Here is a 21,388-nt window from a genome sequence, read left to right on the forward strand (position 1 = left end):
GAAGATCTTTTTCCACAGCTGCCCCAGCCCTTTGGAATACGCTGCCCACGGAGCTCCGCTCATCTACCACCCTGGCCCAATTTAGGAAGGGTCTCAAAACCTTCCTATTTAATCAGGCATTCCCCGACTAAATATCCTATGGGCCTCCCACCTCTCTCGTGGCCGTGAGGTTGGGCTAAGGGGTTTTTTATTGTTTTTAAGGATTGTTTTTATGTCTATGCTTTTGGCTGTTTTTAACTCTGTTTGATGTTTGCACTTTGGTGCACTTGTGAGCCGCCCTGATCGTTTGGAAGGGCGGGGTATAAATAAAAATTTTATTTTATTTATTATTTATACTGCACCAGCTTTTCTGGATCAGTTGTTGCAGCATGAAGTGTTACATCTGAAGGTTACAAATGTCCCAGCTACTACATGGTCATCATATCTAGGCTGTGATGGGATGGACATGTTTTGGACATGGAAACCTCTCTTGCTGGCTGTTTGCTATCTTTTTCTATTTCACCCCACACGATCTTGTGAATCAGATTTTGCATACAAGGAACACAGTGAGCATTGCTTAACAAGAGTCATATAGGCGGGATACAGACCGCCCCTTTGGGGCGGCCTGCAGGCGCTGCAATCGCTGCCGGATCAGGGCCTGAGCAGCCACAGTGGCAGCCCCAGAGGCCCTGATCCACTGCTTTTCCAGGCCTCAGGGAAGTGGCAAAACGTCGCTTTCCCCTGGGCTGGAAAGAGGTGTCTTTGGAGCTTCATGCCTCAGGACACCCCAGGGAGCCGGTGCCAGGAGAGACTCCTGGCTTCGTTCGTGCAGCCGTTTTGTGGCTGTGGGAACGAGGCACTCCCCAGGAAGGAGCTCCATTTTGGAGCTCCTTCCAGTGCTGCTGTTAAGCTGCCACAAGTGGCCTGACGCAGCGTGAGCACATCACGCCTGCACTGCGCCATTTGGATGCAGCACAGCCATCACGTGAGAATGGCGGTGCCCATCTGTACAGGGCGCCGCCATTTTGACGTACGGAGTACATGCTAGGGTTGCAGGGCATCTGTAAAGGACAACCCGAGGCAACCCTAGCATTTGCGCCGGCCTGGATAGCATCATATTCAGCAAATTGAGTTGCAGGGACTTATATTCTGCCTGATGAGCTTTGCTTAAATGAAAGTTAGCCTAGCAAATGTGACACTTTTGGTTAATAACTAAGAATTCTGCTCTTCTTATGGCCATCTGTTCTCAGCAGAGGCTGCTAGAATCCCTAAAGCAAGCCCTTAACATATAGTCACAGCAAAGATTTTGTTTTGTTGTTAACTGTGGTAATTGCATCTATTGAAGTCTAACCAGCAACTGCATCAGGGTGTATTTACCTTTACTTCAGCAGGGGATGAGGACCTTTCCATTGCCATCCTCATGCGGTGTCAAACAGCCTCCTTTTGTGTGTGTGAAAGGAAGAAGGGAAGTAGCATGATTTGTGGATTCAATATGCTGCTCAGCATCTGCTGCTTGGAAATAGCTAAGAAGGTCAATGAATTCTTCACATGCAAGAGTTGTGATAAAGAGGACGGCCATCTTACTTCTGCCACCACCTTCACATGAGCTCTGGTTTCAAGAAGACAACAAGGTTGTCAGGGTAAAGACTGGAGACAGTGCTTGTACCTTTAAGGGTTGTGTGGAAAAGGCAATTTCAGCAGATGCTGTTTGTCACACAAGGAGATGGCAAGCAATGTGTGCACTCAAATTTTGACTCCTATACAGCCATTAAAGGGACAGGAACTGTTTCCAATTTTCACTCTGCAACCTATGTTCACTTTATGTGAGGACTATAACAAGCTAGCATGACTTTATCTTGGCACAAGTCTTCTTCTTGTTGTCTGCTTTCAAATAGTTTCTGACTTATGGTAATCCTAAAGTCATGTGGTTTTCTTGGTAACGGTGCAAATGGTGAAGATAATCCCATTAGAATGTGGGTTGAATCTTTGTTGTCCACATGCATTTTGAATGTACCTTAGTAAGTTGAGTGGGGGAAGCTGTCAAAAAATCCACTTAACTCAGGATAATTGATGTCGGGGGGGTTTCCTGATTTTTCCTAAAAGATTCATATCATAATGTGAACGACAAAATCAGAATGTGTGACTGTGATTATTCAAAGTCATGCTAAAAAAACACAATCTACATACCCCCTTGGAAAGATTTGTTCAGAGCAGCTTTGCCATTGCCTTCCTCTGAGGCTAAGAATGTGACTTGCCCAAGATAACCCAGTGGATTTCTGAATCTGAGTGGAGATTTGAACCCTGGTCTCCCAGTGTCCTGGTGCAACACTCAAACCACAACACCATACTGGCTTTCACCAATCCTATTAGTATTCATTAAATTAAATGTAGCTTTTCAGCCTCTGCACATATTTTTTCCTTCCTTTCTTCATCTTGCAGAGGTGTTTAGTCCATGAGTACAGCATGTAAGCTCCTGTTGTAGGTCTGGGTTAATTTGTGGTACTTGTTAGACACATAAAAACGTTTATTTTGTTTATTGATTATGACGATTTTAGTGGGGGGCTTGCTTCATTTCTTTTTAATTTGGCTTGAGCATGGTTGTGAGCCATGTTGATTACTATTTTTGGAAGGAAAACATGTAGTAATTAAATGCATGCATAAACTTTACTCATTTGAGGTTCTAGGCAGCCATTAAAACTAGTTCTCTAGTTTCTGTGGATATGAGGTGAGCACACTGGTGTTCCACAGGCAATCAACAGCATGGATGGCAAAACAGTTTAAATAAGATGACAACCACCTGAAATCGAGAAGAAGTGGTAACAGTGGCCCATCATGCATTATTCTCCACAGTTGGAAAATTTACATTTTTGGTACATAATTCCCTAGCCATCATGGAGAGTGGGAGCTGTAGCACTAGGATGGAAAGTAACATTTCCAGGCTCTGATCTTTTCTAGCTAAGGCTGAGTTTTGTTTCACTTTGATTTTGATTAGAATGTATTAAAATTCTCAAACGTGGAATATGAAATGTAAATGCGAAAACTGAAAGTGACAGTGACAGTTTCTGGTTCTGACCCTTCCAGGCTTTTAAACTGGAATTTTCAGGGCTTCTGCATAGAATAATACAACTTTCAAGCTACAGATAAATATGAAATTTTATGTACTCACAGTAGGTGAGATCCAGGAGGCCTTATTGTGCAAATTCTACAACTTTGCTCTGGCACACTCTAAAGAATGTTGATATAATTGGCCTTTATCTCATCTAGCTAATAATGGCAGGCTTACTGGTGGCTTGGCTTGGGCCAAGAAACTACTTAGGCAGCTCTTTGTGGGAAATAGCTACCGATGCTGACTTTAAGCATACTGCCAATTCTTTTCTTTTTTTCTGATATGGTTAAAATTACTGGAGCCATGTGAGGGAAATTGTTCAACTGTATGTATCCTTCCTAATGAGTCTGTGATCATATAATAAAACTGAATTAAGCTGAACTTTGTACAGACAGCATGAGCCCTCCATTCCTCTCTGCACTGTTCCCTTGTGAATGCTCCATTGACCTCTAGCAAATATAACAAGAGGAGTCCAAAGCTCCCCACCAACAACAACTTGGAGGTAGATAAGGTATGGGGAATCATTCCCTACTGTTTCACTGTATTGAAAAGCTTGCCACACTTCAGGGAAGGTCTCTGCTGTCTTCCTCTGATTGAGGATGATGAAGAAAACTGAGATGGCAGGTGTTTTGGTAATTCTGGTAAAGCTTTACTGTATATCTACACTGCCTTGTTTATGTAGTTTGCAGGACATGCCTTGTTTGTGTAGTTTACAATGTGTGCAGACACTGTTGTCTTCTATTTGCAGTACACTCATTTCTGTCTGTCTGTCTGCCTTCCTTTCTTCCTTTCTTGTAACAGGGGCCATATCTGCACTGGCTAGGATACTCCGGAGGCATCCCAGGGTTTCCTTGCCCCACAGCTGCTGTGACCTCCCCCTCCCCCCCCGGTTACGTTGGCTTCTGTTTCTGTTCCATGGTAGCTGTTTACACAGGTGTTCCACTGGGCTGTCCAGAGAATTGTCCGCCACTATGAGTCTCTCATTTCTGAGATCAGAACAAGGTGCCCAGTTATGATCACATTCTGGGTGCCTTGTTCTGGCCTCAAAAAGAGTGACCCACACTGATGGTGGACATGCCGGACAGCCCAGTGAGATACCCTTGCAGACAGCCTCTGTGACACAGTAACAAAGACCTCTAGATTGTCTCAGAACACCCAGAGCAACCAGTAAGCCTATTTGTTCTGTTTTAACCATTTTATACCCCAGTTGTGGAGTGAAGCACATCCAGACTGTTTGCATCAGAACCAGAACCAGGGTTTGGGCCACGTGTCCATGTCCTAATGTGTGGGCCAATTCCAAACAGGGACAATGCCAAAATATGGGGGGGGGGGGGCTTTTGACCATGAAGACAAAGCTAGAGAAAATCTGTTAAGAAAAAAAGGCTGAATATGTTTACTGTGCCTTTTAACTGTAACCAATAGGAGACCCTCCTCTAGAAGCACTCAAATGGTAAAAATATGGACTGACCTTCTAGTTTAATCCATACATTCCAATTCATTTGATATAACCTTTCAGAACAGGAGACTTTTCTGCCTGCTTTCTGCAATGGCGTTGGTAGGTGAGAAGGGGAAATTATTAAAAATGATTAAACACTGCTGTCTGCCCCATCCCTAAGGGTCTGGTAAACTCCCCTGTGGCTGGAAGAGGACTGAGAGATTGAGGACTGGCAGAAGGGAAAACTAGGTCTAGTTTATGTAGGAACAAAAAGCCCTGGCTCTGCCAAACCCCCTCGAGGAATGAAAAGAAAATGATGACTGAAAAATGCCTCTTAGCTCTTTCCCTGCCCCCTTTCTTTGACATAGTGTTCATTGTCTTAGAGACTCCTCCCTGAACAACTTTAGAGATTGCTGTGGAAAGGTTTGGAGATAGAAGGGCTCATTGATTCATCTCAGGGTCAGAGTAGGCAGTGTGTTAAACACATTTTAAAAAGAGGTGCTCTCTCATGTGGTGAAATATGGCTGTTGGTCTTTGCCTCCATTTTTTGCACTTAGTGTGATTTGTTTTGTGACTGATCTTTGTAAGATAAACATAGCATTAATTTGCAAGTCTAAGGCATCTGAAACATTTTTCTCTGTGAAAACATGATTGTACAAGAATGTGTTAGGGAGCACCTAACTCTAAAAGCACCTAAAAGCAACAGATCCCATCTAGGAAGCTAAGTAGAGTCTGTCCTGGTTTGTAATTGGATGTGAGACCTCCAACAAATACCAGGTGTTGTAGGGTACCAGGTGCTATACACTACATCTCAGAGGAAGGAATTGGCAAAACCACCTCTGAGTTTTCCTGGCCTAAGAAAACCCTATGAAATTCATGGGGAAACCATAAATCGACAGGTGACTTGAAGGCACACACTACTGCCCTAACATTTGACTCTAATTCTGTGTAGTGTGAACACAATATTTACATGTATGATGGTCTTCCCCAGGCTTTGTCCTTTTGCTCAACAAAGAAATGCTATTTATTTATTTATTTATTTAAGATATTGTACCCTGGCCTTCCAAAAGAAAACAAACAAACAAACAAAAATCTTTTATGGTTTGCTTTACAGTTAAAATTAAAAGACATATTTTTTAAAAACATTAAAATATTCTGTACAACTTCTCAGCTGTCTTTGTGGGTGTTAATGCTGAGACAGCTAGTATGAAGGGCATAACTAGGGTGGTGTGGTCTATGCCAGGTGAGACTTCAGAGGACAGGGTCACCTGGTGCACTGGGTCTGCAATCCAGGACTGCTGGCTGGGTGTTAAAGTAAGACTCTACTGGCCAGTATCTCTGCCAGGTCCAGAAAAGATGATGATGATGATGATGACTGTTTATTTATATAGAAGCATCCATATACATGTTGCTTTACAAACAGTTACAGTCTAAAACATTAATAACTATTCAGTGATATAAAATACTAAAATGCAATATTAAAATGCAGTGGAGAAAAAAACTACAGTGTGCCCGCATTATATGCATACGCTGGAAGCCTGCACTAGAATAAGCCTTGGCGCATCCGGAAGAAGTAATGGGGCGTGCGCCTGTGAGCATAAGCCCCATTACTTCTAAAAAAACACGTATGCTGGAGCCCCATTACTTCTAATGGGGTTCCAGCATACGGGTTTTTTTTTCCTTATGCAGGGGGGTCTGAAATGAACCCCCCCCCCCCGCATAAGGAAAGGGTGCAGTGTATACACAAATATAATGCAAAATAAAACAAAACAGCCAATACAGATAATCAAATAAACTAAAGATATAAAACATTAATCTGCAATTCCAAAAGTTTTAGAAAACAAAAAAAGTTTTCAAATTGGAATTAAAAACAGTGAGGGAAGGAACAATTTGCATGTTTACAGGGAGGCTATTGAACAGAGAAGGGGCATACCGTATCTCATGTATAAGTCTAGAAATTTTTGTCAAAAAATGATCCCAAAAACCTGGGTCATCTTATCCACCTTTCAATGTAAATACTGTCCTTCAACTCATAGAAAAGGTAACCATCCCCCGGTGATAGGCAAGACTGTAATGTGTCCTGGAAGCAATGACCCCCTCCCCGCTCTCTCATCCATCCACCCTTTAGGGTGAGCACAAACAGTTATGACTGCCAGAATTTTGTAGGTTCTTTGGCATCATTTAGAACAGCGGTTCTCAACCTGTGGGTTGCGACCCCTTTGGGGGTTGAACAACCCTTTCACAGGGGTCGCCTAAGACCATCAGAAAACACATATATCCGATGGTTTTAGGAACTGACCAAGGAATTTTATGGTTGGGGGTCACCACAACATGAGGAACTGTATTAAAGGGTTGCGGCATTAAGAAAATTGAGAACCACTGATTTAGATCCTTTGTTGCATGCCCATAGGTTTTACCCTTGACTTATTCACGGGTCATATCAAAATCCATAATTTTGGTCCCCAAACCTGCCCTTGACTTATACATGAGGTCGAGTTATACTCAAGTATATACGGTATTTAAAAAATGATCTGCACCGGGTGTGAAATATACTACAGTTGGCCCTCCTTATCCACTGATTTTTTAACCACTGATTCAAGCATCCACAGCTTGAAAATATTAAAAAAAAGTATATAATAGCAAACCTTGATTTTGCCATTTTTATATAAGGGACGCCATTTTGTATTTAATGGGACTTGAGCATCCATGGATTTTGTTATCCATGGAAGGTCCTGGAAACCAAACCCCAGCGGATAACAAGGGCCCATTGTAGGTATGCCACTGAGCTAGTATCTATCTGTATGTCTGATTATTGTACAAATCAGGAACAAATTGGCCTCTCAAGGCAGCATTAAACATTTGACCAAACTGACAGTACTTTGACATCTTCTTGAGTGTCACAAGCTGTACAATTGATTCTCCCCTTTCTGACATACTGGATGAAAGCCAGAGAACATTCAGTAAATATCAATTGGTTAGAAGGAAAATGGTCTTGCAGAGTTTTCAGGCTGTGTGAATGTGTATATTTTTGCTACCCAAATTCATCTCTGTTAGTTATTTGAAGCACTTTTTATCACAGACACCTCACCCAAATCTTTCTTCCACTGGTATTACATAGCACTGTGTGGGAGAACTAATTTTGCTGGGTGCACGGGGGGTGAGGTGGGAGACCTAGAACCATAGAACAAAATAATAGAATCATAGAGTTGGAAGAGACCTCAAGGGCCATCCAGTCCATCCCCTTGTCATGCAGGAAGACACAGTCATAACACCCCTGAGAGATGGCCATCCAACCTCCAAAGAAGGAGACTCTATCACACTCCAAAGGAGTGTGTTCCACTATCAAACAGCTCTTACTGTCAGGAAGTTCTTCCTAATGTTGAGGTAGAATCTCTTTTCCTATAGCTTTCCATTGTTCTGGGTCCTATTCACTGGAGCTGCGGAAAACAAGCTTGCTCCATCCTCAGTATGACATCCTTTCAAATATTTAAAGAGGGCTATCATATCACCTCATAACCTTCTCTTCTCTGGGTTAAACATCCCTGGCTAAGTTGCTCCTCATAAGGCATGTTTTCCAGACCCTTCACCATTTTGGTCACCCTCTTCTGAACACACTTCAGCTTGTCAACGTTTTGCTGCCCAGAACTGGACATAGTATTCTAGGTGAGGCCTGACCAAAGCAGAATAGAATGGTACTATTACTTCCCTTGGTCTAGATACTATACTTCTACTGATGCAACCTAGAATCACATTTGTATTATTGCTGCTTAGTTAGTAGCCCACTTGTTGCTTCTTTTTGCATTTTGACTTTTAAAAATGATCCTTTCCACTTGACAGTAGACCTTCTATATGCTGTGATAGTTTATGTTCTCAGTGGATTTTTTTAAACAACGGTTACTGTTCAATATCATGGAAAGCTCCAAATCTATGATGTATCAAAAATACTTCTCCTCTGTATTTTGGGTTGCATATTTTCCCATTTGTAATTAAAAAGACTAACATAAAATATGCCTGATGTAGTGTTTGATCATGTTCAAAACTAGGATACTTTCTTTGTGTGGCCGCAACTAAAATATATAACTGAGGAACAAACAGATAGTCAGGCTATGCTGCCCTGTTTCACCATTATCACAGATCAAAAAAGATCTATATCAGGTGAAGGGCATACAACCCATGGGTCACATGTGGCTCCTAAGAGCCCAAATCCCCCCGCCTCCCAAAAAACTGGAGGATTCTAAACTCTAGATTGATTTAAATTAGCTTAACCATCTTGTCTCCTTTTTCAAAAAAGAAAGAAAGAAAGACTCCCACACGCTTCTCTATAGTGGTCTATTGACAGTTTAAAATGTGTTGCCAATTTAAATCTGTTTACATGTGCGAAGGAGCAGCAGTCACCTTTCTTTGAAAGAAAGGCTGCTATTCAACACATGGCACATCTGTTTTCTAGTCACAAAGAGAGAGAAATCTTAGTAAGGCAGAACAACACAATTATTATTTTAACAAAAAATATAATTGCAAATTGCCCCCCCCCCATGTTTGAAACACTGATTATTCTACAAAAAGCAGTAACATTTATCCTGCTTATTATTCTAAGTGGAAGCTCAGCCCTGAGCAACAAACACTGTGAGGTTATTCCAAAATGATCTAGCATGGAGGAAAATGCATCTATCATTTCCCTGCACTGGACTCTCACTATTCAGATCATGGTTGAAGGTCTTCATAAGATTAAAACATGGGAAGCAACCATGTTCCCTGAAAAAGAGGCACAAGATGCTGTAAAGTTAAACTACAGCATGGTCAAAGTGCAGTCCTGAGGACGTTTCTGGACCTCAACTCTCAGGAAACTCTAAGCCAGTACAGTAAATTCTGCTGTAATGCCTGATTTTACAATAGAGGAATACTATTTGCAGAACATGAATCCTTAACTGGCGATAGCCCAACTCCATCCTGAGCATTCAAAATTGGCACCTCTCTACATCTCAACTGTTAAGCAGCAACCCAGCCTCCCTTCATCTTAGCCATTCAGTTTATCAGTCATGTGGGTTTGAAAAAAATGAGAAATGGAAGTAAAGTAGATAGAAGGAGGGGGTGGGAGCATTTTCAAGCCAGGGATGACATTTTAAGCTGGGACAAGAGTGAGGTGGATGGAGAGAGGGGGTGGGAGGGTTTTCAAACCAGAGATGAGATTTTAAGCTGAGACTCTGGGAGTGATTGAGGTGGATGGAAGGATGAGAAGGGAGGGAGCATTTGCACAATATTTGACTTCCTCAGCAAGTCAAGGCTGGTCTGTGCCAAGTTGCGACAAGCATTATTAACTGTTTAAAATGTTGGCGGTATCTCCACTTTTTAGGAGATAAGGGCTACAAAAACTTGGGGGTCATACTTTGTCCACCCCTGCCACAAATACTTACCTTCATATTTTTCAGTAGTAAGAATCACCATTTATGATTATGATTATTGTGATTTAAAATTAATTGTTACTAGTATTATTGCTGTTTGTATAATTTTGATTGTAATCCCACCTCGAACCGTTGGGAGAGGCGGGACAATATAAATAAAACCTAATTATTATTATTAAAATTTATTCATTAAAATTGTGGTAAATTAAATACATTATCTATCCTCAGACTTTGGGGATTTGTAGTTTGGTGCAGCACCAGACCTTTCTGACAGACCAGGCTGTCAAATCCCAGAATCCCACAGGATGGAGCCATGACAGTTGAAGCTGTGTCAAACTGCTTTATTTCTGCAGTGTGAAAGAGCTTTGAGTGGAATTGTAGGATATTTGATGGTGGTGGTGACCATGACAGAATTCAAACTGAATCAAGTTCTATAATGCACTATTCTTAATCTGCTTTTCATTGCACTGTTAACTCTTTAGGCATAACTGACTTGAGTCAATATCACAATGACAACATACGCACCACACAAACACACAGAAACACACAGCAACGGCCCTGGACTCTCACTCGTCTAAGGTATAAAGGTAAACCATCACACATATAGACATGCAGACACATGCATGTGGCATGGAAATATTGTTCTATGGAAGAAAATATTTCATGAGCCAACCATAGTTAGGATTTTGCATCTGTAAGAATAGGATACAGATCCAGCCACTGTGTAATCATTCTCTTTTTCAGTTCTCCATCTAGAATAATTTGATTAACTGTGACCTACCTCAAAAGGTTCCTGGAAAAAATGAATGAGACAACTATTGTAACACATTTTTGAAGTGGAATGGAAGTGATTACACTAAATTCGCAAAACATTTCAGCTAAAGTAAGAGCTTCCTTCCTGAATGGGTAACTTATTGTGCCTTAATCCAGGGAACTGCTTCATGTCCTAAATTATCATTTCTCGTGGTAAAAGTGGAGGTTTAAATTGGATTCAGATTACTGCACTACTAAACAAGTATGTGTTTTTTGTTTTGTTTTTACTTTTTAAACTTCAGGTTTGGATTCACTAACAGGGCATGAATTTTCAGGTAAAGCTACAGTTAGACTGGAATTATGTTGTACACACGTCTTATACTGTGCTTGTGAGTTTACATGTGTGTGTCTTAGTGCTTGTGTTAAAGCATGAATGTCACAATGCCTATGAAACGTGATTTAAAACAAACATTTAGTAAAATATTTTTTTAAAAAAAATCTTTAAAGAAGTTTAACAAAATGAAAATGTAAAATATTATACTGCAAAACCAAATACCATTTGGAATTATGGAACATAGATTAAATATTTGCCTGCTATCTGTTAAAAGACATGAATATATTCTTAAATATGCATGCATGAATAACAATATTTTGTTATTGGATGTGGGATTGATTATTGTGTGTAGAGGAAAAAATTGACCACTGGGTAGGATTATGATATTGTGTGTGTGCGCGCATGCATGCATGTGCACATGCACACATTTGCTGACGATTTTCACATTGTGGGACTTTGTTGAAAAATTTCCAAACCAAATCAAAACCAAGCCCTAGTCTTTTCATGCTTGCTCTGGCCTTAAACATCTTAGGACTTAGGAAATCCTGTGAATAAAAAGCAATGTGATTTTGCTGCTTTATTCATGGGATAATTGCATGATAATGGCGACGTCGTGTGAAAATCTTTGTGTTATTGTGCAATATTGATGGGAGCGCAGTGCTATGCTTCCATCTTTTTTTCATGTGAGATAAAGTCCATAGAGTTGACTTTTTCCCCCCCAGAAACAATGTTAACTGTAGGGAAATGTATGTAAAATGGAGCTCATCAAGAGAAAATCCTGAACAGTTGAAAGAGCCACCAAAGCTGTTCAGATGTTCAGGTTCCTCTTTCAATAAGAAATGTATGATAGGTATGTGTGGAGATGAGTGTAAATCCTGGTACTCTGTATCCTCATTTCTCCCATCTCCACATCTCCGATCAGTAGCCTTCTCCCTGTGCAGTGTAACCTGGATTATAAATCTTATGAGGAACCTATACTAACAAATCATGCTCCCTGATGCAGAGGTTTGAATACAGGGCCTTCCTGTATTTAATGGGGAAGACCATGAGGAGCTAGCACAGGGATCGAAGAACTAGATAAATGGAGAGAAGGTCTGAGAGAAGGTGGCAGGAAGGAAGAACAGCCATGAGTGTTATAGTAAAGCTGGTGGCAGATATCATTACATCACAGCTAAGTATTTAGACAAGAATGAGATAACAGACTGAATATGCTGAAGAGGATAAAGGTCAAATGTTAGTTTATGTAGAAAGAAAGAAAGAAATCAAAGGTAAGCCTCCACCCTCAAGGTCTGTCTCAACCTCTGAAAATGCCAGGAGTGGCAGGGAATTTGGAGGAAAAGCATCAGGTTTGAACCATATCCTGCCAGTATCATATGCTTAGCAGGAAATATCTGTGAAATACGATAAGCCAAATTCTGAAAGCTCAGATGTAAACTTGGGAGGTGTAATTCAATATATAGGTAAGATAACTCCAAACCAAACTCCATCAGTCAAACTGGGGAAATGGTACTAGGGAGGAAGAGAAGAAATCAACAGGACAGTGGACAACCCACATAGGAAGAAAGATGAAGGAGGTGAATACTAGGGGGGAAAGGGGGGGGGGCAAAATGAGCAAGCAGTCAGGGAATGAATCAAGGTATTAACTTGGAAGCCCATGGAGGTGAGTGAATATCTGTTATGTTTTCTTCAGTGGAAATATATTCAAGTTTTGTATCCTAATTTAATGCCACACATAAGTCCATGAAATTGGATTTTATAGCAAAGAGTAAATCCTTAAAGAAGGTAATTTAAACTAAAGCTTTTTGAAGTGGTCAGCTAGTTTTGCTCAGAGCATCATAATGTATTTAATGAGAAAGCATGGGCTTCTCATTTTGGGGTGGGGGTGCACCAAATAGCTTCATGTAGCTTTAAGTATAATGAAATATATTTCTTGTACTGAAGTTTTCAAGAAGACATCAATTGCATGTCATATTATATTTCTCCCATGTGATATTATAATCAGTTCCAAGATCAAGCATCAATTCCATGAAATGCACTTTCTATGGAAAGTTGTAAAATCTCCTTCCGTTCCTTTTTGCTAAAGCTCAGGTTGTTAAAAAACCAACGATGAAAATTGATAGTTACATTGCATTGTGTTTGTGGGAATTGCTCCTTTGAGGCCTTCAGATAGGTTAAGAACAGACAGATACAGGTCATGCATAATGGGAAATTAGAAGCTTTATTTTATTTTTCAAATTTAGTTTGCCATCCTTTCTAGATTCAAAGGACATATGTTACTCAAGTTATTATCAGTTTTAGATTCTGGCTTGTTTTCACGTAGGGTGAGCAACATTTTAAGCATCTTCAAGTTTGTTATTGTATTTTTTAAAAAACGTAAGACTTTATTTATTTATTTATTTATTTATTTATTTATAGTGCTATACGCAGGCTTGAGCGTACGTGCTCAAACTGTGGGAAGCGTGTGGGGCAGCACATTCCATTCAGATGAATGGGGCACTCGAGCATAGGCGGAATTCGCCTTATGCGGGGAATCCGTTCCTGGCCCCCACGTGTATTTTATATCCTGTTTTTCTTCTTGCAGGCTTAAAGGCAGCCTAGATCCATTTAAAAAAGAATACCATTATACAACTACAGCGTGCCTGCATCATACGTGGGTGCGTCATATGCAGCTTCCAGCATATTCTGGAAGCCGCCCCAGAAAAAAAGCTTGCACACCGCAGAAGACGTAATGGGGTATGCGATCATGGTGCGTGCACAGTGTTGTGTGGCTGGCACGAGCCTCATTACTTCCAATGGGGCTTGAGCTTACGTGTTTTTTCTTTTTCACGGGGGAGTGCCTCTGACCAAACTGCCATTTCACAGGCTGGAACCATGGCAATTAAAGTGGAAACACTGTGCTATAATTCGGTAGTATGAAAGGACACTCAATTATGAAACCCCGTTCTTTTTCTTTCCTACAACTCAGCTGTTAAAAAATATATATTTGGACAGAGAAGTAGGGCTGTTCCACAGCAGATGATGGAAAACCTGTAACATCACAGAGCTTCATTTGTGTAGTAGGCATTGGGAAATCTATGGATATAAAGGCTGTGATGGATCCTCTATCCAGACTGGCTGTGCAGTTCCAACTCTTGGGCTCCTATAACTCACCTTGCCCTAGATCTAGTACTCAGCCCTCAAGGAGATCATTATACTGGACAAATCAATGCATTAGTTCTTAGGTTTCGTATGGTAAAGTGTGTCTGGAACTCCTTGTTAACTACTGAATTTAAACAGAAATATAAAATTCAAAATGTATTTGAAAAAATAAAAAAAATAGCATTATCCTGTTTCCACACACGGTACTCACTAATACCTGTGTTTCAAAGTAACATTTCTCCTTGAATCTTCTCCACATCTGAGCTTCACAAACCCCTATTCAGATCTTATCAATTCCTTTCTTCCCATTTCTAACTGGCCCTATCTATGGCGGGGTACAGACTGCCAGAAAGAGGTGCTGGGGAGGTGCCTCTCTTTGCTCCACAGCAGCACCACAGCAACTAAACTGTGCGATGCTGCTGCACAGCAACAAAGGAGCATTAAAAAGCGGCTCCTTTTTGTGGCGCAGTTGCACCATTGCAAACCTAGAAAGACGTCCTGATGACGTTGCAGCTACGCGGCATTGTTTGGATGCTGCGCAGCTGCAACGTCATAGCTGTGCATGCTGTGTGGGTGGTTCTGCGCAGCTGCAACGCCCTCATCATGTGCTAGGATTGTGGGGCGTGTGCACGTGCCACCCTGAGGCAACTCTAGCACATCATGGGCGTGCCACAAAGGGCCCGTCTATACAGGGCCTATATTACATTAGACAAGCATCTGGGTTTTATATTTCTCCTCCACAGAGTATTCAATGAGCTGTGATTGATTGCCTCTACCCAAGCTTGGTAATCTTCTTGCTTCACACAAGTATTCTCCTTCACACAAAAAGCTTTGTTTTCCCACCAGGATTTGCAGTCTTGGACTCATCCCCTAATGAAAAAAAAATTTCTTGGAAGGCCAGCATTGTCATTTTTCATCTTCCCCAGCATAGGTTTCATCATCTTACAGGAGGAGAAATGAGGCAGTGATTTGTAGCATCAGTTAAGGTGGGACATATACGTTCCCAGTTTCACTAATGGTGTCCCATGAAAGATGTTAGCACATCTCTAGATATGGGGCAACAACAAAGAGCACTGATTGCTGACGACTATCTAGCCTCCAAAAAGGTAAAAGATCCAGTGTTGGCCAATGGTATCTATGTGGGCACAAGGGCTTCCTAGGGTATCTCAGACCCAGGCCAGAGATAAGTTTAACCCAGATAAAGTTATAAGTGAATTTTGAGTGTTATTGTACTCAAACACATCAAGATAAATTTTTGAGGGGTAGTGCTTTATCATGGCGGGGGAGGAAAAACCCATAAACAAATGAAAAATATCACAATAGGACAATTCCTTTCTAGGACCACCAAATGTCAAAAAAGTGTGCAGATTTTTCAGTTGTCCATAACGGTTGGAGATGATACCAAAACAAATTAAAGGACGAGAGAAGAAACAAATATTCTAAAGCTCTGTCCATATGTTGTGGCCATTAGATCTGCCATGAGGCTAATTCCCAAGATGGGGATTGCAGAGTGAGTGAAGAAGTACTAGGCATGAAGGTACCTAGTGTAATGAATGGCTTTTCTCCTCTGGAATCTAAAAGTCTGGCTGAAATCCAGATATTAGTCCATTGCCTCAGTGGAAGAGCACTGGGCTCTGAAGTCAATTTAGGGCAGAGACATGGAGTAAAATAAAGTGAAGACTATGGAAGGTTGTGCATGTAAAGCATTCTGTTTACAACAGGCATGTGCTTATTGTTTTAAAATCTAATAGTTGAAGCTATCAAATGCATTGCTTCCCCTTTCCAAACATGAGTAGGCTAATTTGGTGCTCTAAAATCCGGGAAAGAATTCAGATGAGAATTTCAGTAGTATCCCTATCAATGGTCTGGAGTTTTGTTGTTGATGCTGGTACTGCTGTTGTCATTTCTGGCAAAGTTACACAGCTGCTTATACATTGACTCTGTGCAGGGCATTTTGAAACCTGCTTCAGAGCAGTTCATTGCATATATCTCAGACAATAAAACGTGGGGAACTGCTCACACAAAACAATAAAGATACTGATTTTGCACAGACTATAATTGTCAAATTGCTTGTTAGAAAGATTTAAGACCATATGCCATAATTTCACTTTTATTATAATAAGGCGTATTTAAATTACAAATGTGCTCCATTTGTTAAATTGTCACAGGATTAGTTTGACAGATAGGAGAGGCTGGAGTGTAATTTTTGAATGCTTTTGCCTTTCTGATTTGTCTTTCATTATCACAATAAAACATGGTTAATTGTTCACCATCCGTTCATCCTAGGATAGAGTTAATACCAGGCTAAACAACCAGTGACGTTTTAAAATAGTAAAATGCATTTAAATACATGACATCTTAGCTTTTTCATCCTCTAGCAATTGTGAAAAACACTAAACGAATCAAATATTATTGTCAAATAGACCTCAGTGTAGTCATAGTCCTTTTCAAAAGGTGTTTGCATGAATATTGTAAATACTGACTTGTAATAAGGGAGTATGGGTTATAGATGGTAATAATGGCCCAAAGGGTACCAGATCCTGTCTGATCTTGGAAGCTAAGAAGGTTCAACCCTGATTAGTAATTAGATGGGAGACTGCCAACCAATGCCAAGTGTTATAAGTTGTATTTCAAAAGAAGCAACTAGCAAAGTCATCTCTGAGTATACCTTGCCTAAGAAAATTCATGGGGTCTCTAGAGTGGGCAGGCGACTTGAAGGCACACACACACAATAATGATAAACTGTATTTATACTCCCACCTGTCCTCAAAGTATTTATTTATGTTAAATGTTTCTATCCTGCCCTTTATCCAATAATCTCAGGGCAGATTACAATAAAATCAACTTAAAACTATAAATAGGTACAAAAGTTTCAAAGATTAAAATACAGTGGGTCCTTCATATCAACAGATTCTTTATCCACAGAATTAACATCCACAACTTGAAAATGTTCAATAAAGATATAAATTCAAGAAAGCAAACCTTACTTTTGCAATTTGATATAAGAGACACGATTACACTGTGCCACTATTTACATAAAGGGACTTGAGCATCCATGGATTTTGGTATATATGGGGGTTCCTGGAACCAAACCCAGCGCATACCAAGGTCCCACTGTATCTTAGTTTTTCAATTTAAAAGCAGACAATTTAAACCAGTTAAAACAGTCTTTAATAATATAACTATAAGAAGTGTGCAGCTTGGATAATATCAACTTTGTCTGAAGGTTTTAATTTTTTAAAAACCCCAGTTTTTAACTTAGTACCAAAATGTTGGAATCCTCCAACATTCCACAACCAGAAATTCCACAACCGAGGTGCCACCACAGAAAAGTATTGCAAGGTTTCTCTCCCCACTCTACTTCATCTGCACAACAACTGTTTGAGTTAGTCTGGGAGATATAGACTGGGATGGCAAACCCTTTCTGGAGACACTTGCCAAGAAAACCCCATGATAGTTTCACCTTATGGCCACCATAAGTCAAAAATGACTTGAAGGCACACGCCAAAAACAGCCAGGTCACCCAGTCAGCTTCATGGCTGAGTGGGAATCAAAGGCAGGCTCTCCCCTAGTCTAACTTTCTGACTTTTGCACATTACACTTATTCTGTAGTGTAGTCAATCATTTGTGTACATTATCTGGAGCCAGCAATGTTCCTCACTGTTAATTTCTTTGGTGTTTAATTAGACCCCTGATACCTTACTTGCACATTTTTTTCTTTAATACAAAATCTTCTGAAGTATGAACAAAGGAGAAAAAATACATGATTTTTAACACTTCATTATCTTCAGTACTTCATCATTATAAACTAGCTATTGTCCAGTTAGATTAATATTTACTCTGTTACAGTCATTTGAGTCATTATACTTTAGATATCCAATGTTTCATTTTGTTATATTATACAGGTCTAACTGACCCAGCCACAAAACAGAGTAAAAGGATTAGTCTGGGATTTTACTGGCTCAGGTTTACTGGAGCTTCACAACCCTGGCACATTTTTGAGAAAAAGCACTTCTCCAGAGGACTGTCTTGGAGGAAAAGAATAAAAAGGCAAGAAGGCTGCATTCTATCACCCTGTTTGTTAACCTGTATGCAGAAAATATCATAAGAAACTGAGGAATGGATTTAGAAAGAGGAGTGAAGATAGGAGGAAGAAACAGCAACAAACTTAGATATTTGGATGAAATATCTCAGATCTGGAGGAATTACTAAGGAAGGTCAAAGAGGGAAGTGCAAAGGCAGGCTTAATGCTGAACATAAAAATAATGACGATGGAAGAAATATATTAATTCAACCCAGACAATGAAGAAATCAAAATAATTAAAGAGTTTCTGTAACTAGGATCAAACCTTGATCAGTATGGTGACTATAGCCAAGAAATAAGAAGACTAGGAATGGAAAGGACAGAGATAAAAGAACTAGAAAAGACCCTAAAAAGCAAAGAGATACAAGTGAGGACCAAAGTCAAAATCATCCAGACCATAGTATTCCTCATCACCATGTGCAGATGTGACAGTTGGACAGTGAAAAAAGCGGACAAGTAAAAAGAACACAAGCATTTGAGATGTGGTGCAAGGGAAGAGTGCTGAGGATACCATGGACAGCCAAAAAGACGAACAAATGAATCCTAGAAATATCAAACCAGATCTCTCCCTGGAAGCCCAGATGATCAAACTGAGACTGTCTTACTTTGGCCACATCATGAGAAGACATGACTCACAATAATGCTAGGAAAGTTTGAGGGCAATAGAAAGAGAGACAGCCCACACACCAGATGGCTAGACTCAATTAGGGTGGTGACAAGCATGAATCTACAAGACCTAAGCAGAGCAGTGGAGGATGGGGGTTGGTGGTCTTGGAAATGTCTCATCTATAGGGTCACCCAAAGGAGAGGACAAACAATTTTCCAAGATTTTTTCTCCTTAAAATGGGTTGTGATTCTTCCAGTAAACAAAGACTGGAACCATTTTTTGTTCTTGTTTCATTTAATTTTCTTGTTCTGCATTGATTTCAGTCTGACTCCAGGAATCCTTTAACAGATTTTTCAGGATTTTTTTTTTACATACATGCACACAAACAATCAAAAAGAATTTTGTAATGAGGTTATCATTTTTGTAAGAAAGCAAATGGTTAGAAGGAGAGAGGAAATATTTAATCTAAATGTGTGTTTGTATCCCCTTTAGATTACTTAAATGTTGGAGTGCTAAATGAAAAGGCATATTTTTAGTGTATGTGGTCACAATAGAAACTGATGATAAAGATAAGTGTACTTATCTGTCATGTACTGTCTCTCCTTTGCAGCATCCTTCACAATAAAGCCATTATCACGGAATGTTAACACACCAGATGGTGGCTCATTTTCAGACAAACATTGTCTTCTCCAAAGTTACTCTAAGAGAACAGAGATGGCAAGAGAAGCAAATTACCAGCTCTTTCAAACTGTTAAGAGAAGTAATAAAAACATAGATGTCCAGGTTCCTCGACTTTAAGTATTTTAGGTGGAAAAATGAAGTTTTTGTAAAAGAAAAAAGAAAAAAAAAGCTTCATTATGTGTGTGTGATGAGGGAGGGAATAAAACAAGGTGTGATGCATGCATGAAGAATCCAATAGCAGAAGAGAGATGTGGCTTTCAATTCGGGTTTTATAATATTGGGATTTTTCTGCAGAATGTATGCAGAATACCTCCAGTGCTATTTAATTTGTGCAGCCAAAAAAGAAACAATTATGACATTTTCCAATAGAGCAGTTTTAGTCAAGTTATGAAAACTAATCTACAAAATACACACATTTTATTCCAGGACAATAAAACCACTATAAGCACCACCATCAAGCAAAACTTCCCGTCTTGCAGGAAGGACCGGGGGCGGAGGGGGCAATGACACTTTTCCTCTTGAACCATAGGGGTGAAAATGCTAAGATAAAAGATGTCAGAGGTAAACCAAATTTGGGATGAAGTTGGGATGGAGAAGAAACATTTCAATCAACCATCATGAGATATTTCTGGTGTCACACTTGTCATAATATGAGCTTCTTAGTGGGAGCGGAGGGGAAAAACAGTAAGCTATCTATAGACTATGATAACCGTGGAGCATCCAGAACTGAAACTCTCAATATTAGGTAAAACCTGTTTCTTGTTTCTATAGGAACAATCATTCACAAATGTTTTATGCAAGAGCTTAAGGTATATATATATATATATATATATATATATAGAGAGAGAGAGAGAGAGAGAGAGAGAGAGGGGGGGGGGGGGAGAGAATATTTCTTTATTTTTTAAATAGTTTGTCCTGCCACTTTGGATTTAGGGGTTATTTTTGTTTTCTTAATGGAAGAATTTTCCTATGGTGAAATAAACCCTTAAATTTAAAAGATGAGTCATGGGAAGAGAAAGAAAAAGGTTATTTCAAATGAAAATGTAACAGGAAAATAACTCTAAATTTAATCACCACCACAGATAACTACGAGTGCTAGCCAGTGTCAAAATGTTCATTATGGTTTTTATTGTGCATACATTTTTTAAAAAATGTAAATGAGTTGTGAGAAGGCTGCCTTTCTATGCAAAATTAGTTGCAAAAACATGATATTCAAACTGTAAGCTTTTTAAGAGCTAAAATTAATTCACAACCATGGAATGATGACAACTTGCAGCATCAGTACAGCAGGAAAAATGCATCCCACCAGTCATGAAATGTAGCCTGTGACAGGCTTTGAGGGTTTGCAGATGAGCAGAAGTATGGCTGTAAATTGAGCACTGGCTGGGCTGCCTTACATGTCTGGTAAAAAAAATTCAATTTAGGGAGTCAAAAAGAGAACTTGGAAAAGTTTCCTTTAGTGGGGGCACTGGTAGATTGCCTTATCTAGTCCACTTCACTTTACCATGCATTCATCTATCAGTTTGTTCCATCATGTAAAGAGGCACATTTCATAGGTAAATATGTATTTTAAATGCATTTTCTCGCAAAATGTGCATTTTAAAATGCATTTTGATAGGCCTTTTGAAGCTTCATCACAAAATTCAGAGAAGTATGAAATCTGAAGGAAAACTAAATTCACATGTCCATCTGGTAGGTGCCGATCAGCTCAACTTGTGTCAGAATTCCCAATTTTAAAATAAAAATCTTCAGGCATCCCAATCCCAAATTACTCAGGCTGGTTTTAAATTATGAGTGAGCAATGCGATTGTATACCAGGAAAGAACCTGCAAATAATTAAAATTATTAAAATGAGAACAGAGGGGTCTCTAC

General features: G+C 39.8%; 1 protein-coding gene across 4 annotated transcripts in view; it reads left to right on the plus strand.

The window, feature by feature from the left end:
- DLGAP2 (DLG associated protein 2) overlaps nucleotides 1–21,388 on the plus strand; it is a 546,854-nt gene that overhangs the window by 356,160 nt on the left and 169,306 nt on the right. For all 4 annotated transcript variants that reach the window (XM_089531068.1, XM_089531067.1, XM_089531069.1 and 1 more), the window contains one exon: nucleotides 10,975–11,007. In XM_089531068.1, coding sequence (XP_089387194.1) covers nucleotides 10,975–11,007 — 33 coding nt within the window. The remainder of the gene's footprint in view (nucleotides 1–10,974; nucleotides 11,008–21,388) is intronic.

This window comes from Sceloporus occidentalis, unplaced genomic scaffold (genome assembly GCF_023333645.1).
Source record: "Sceloporus occidentalis isolate IW3139 unplaced genomic scaffold, rSceOcc1.0.p SCAF_6, whole genome shotgun sequence".
Classification (NCBI taxonomy): domain Eukaryota; kingdom Metazoa; phylum Chordata; class Lepidosauria; order Squamata; family Phrynosomatidae; genus Sceloporus; species Sceloporus occidentalis.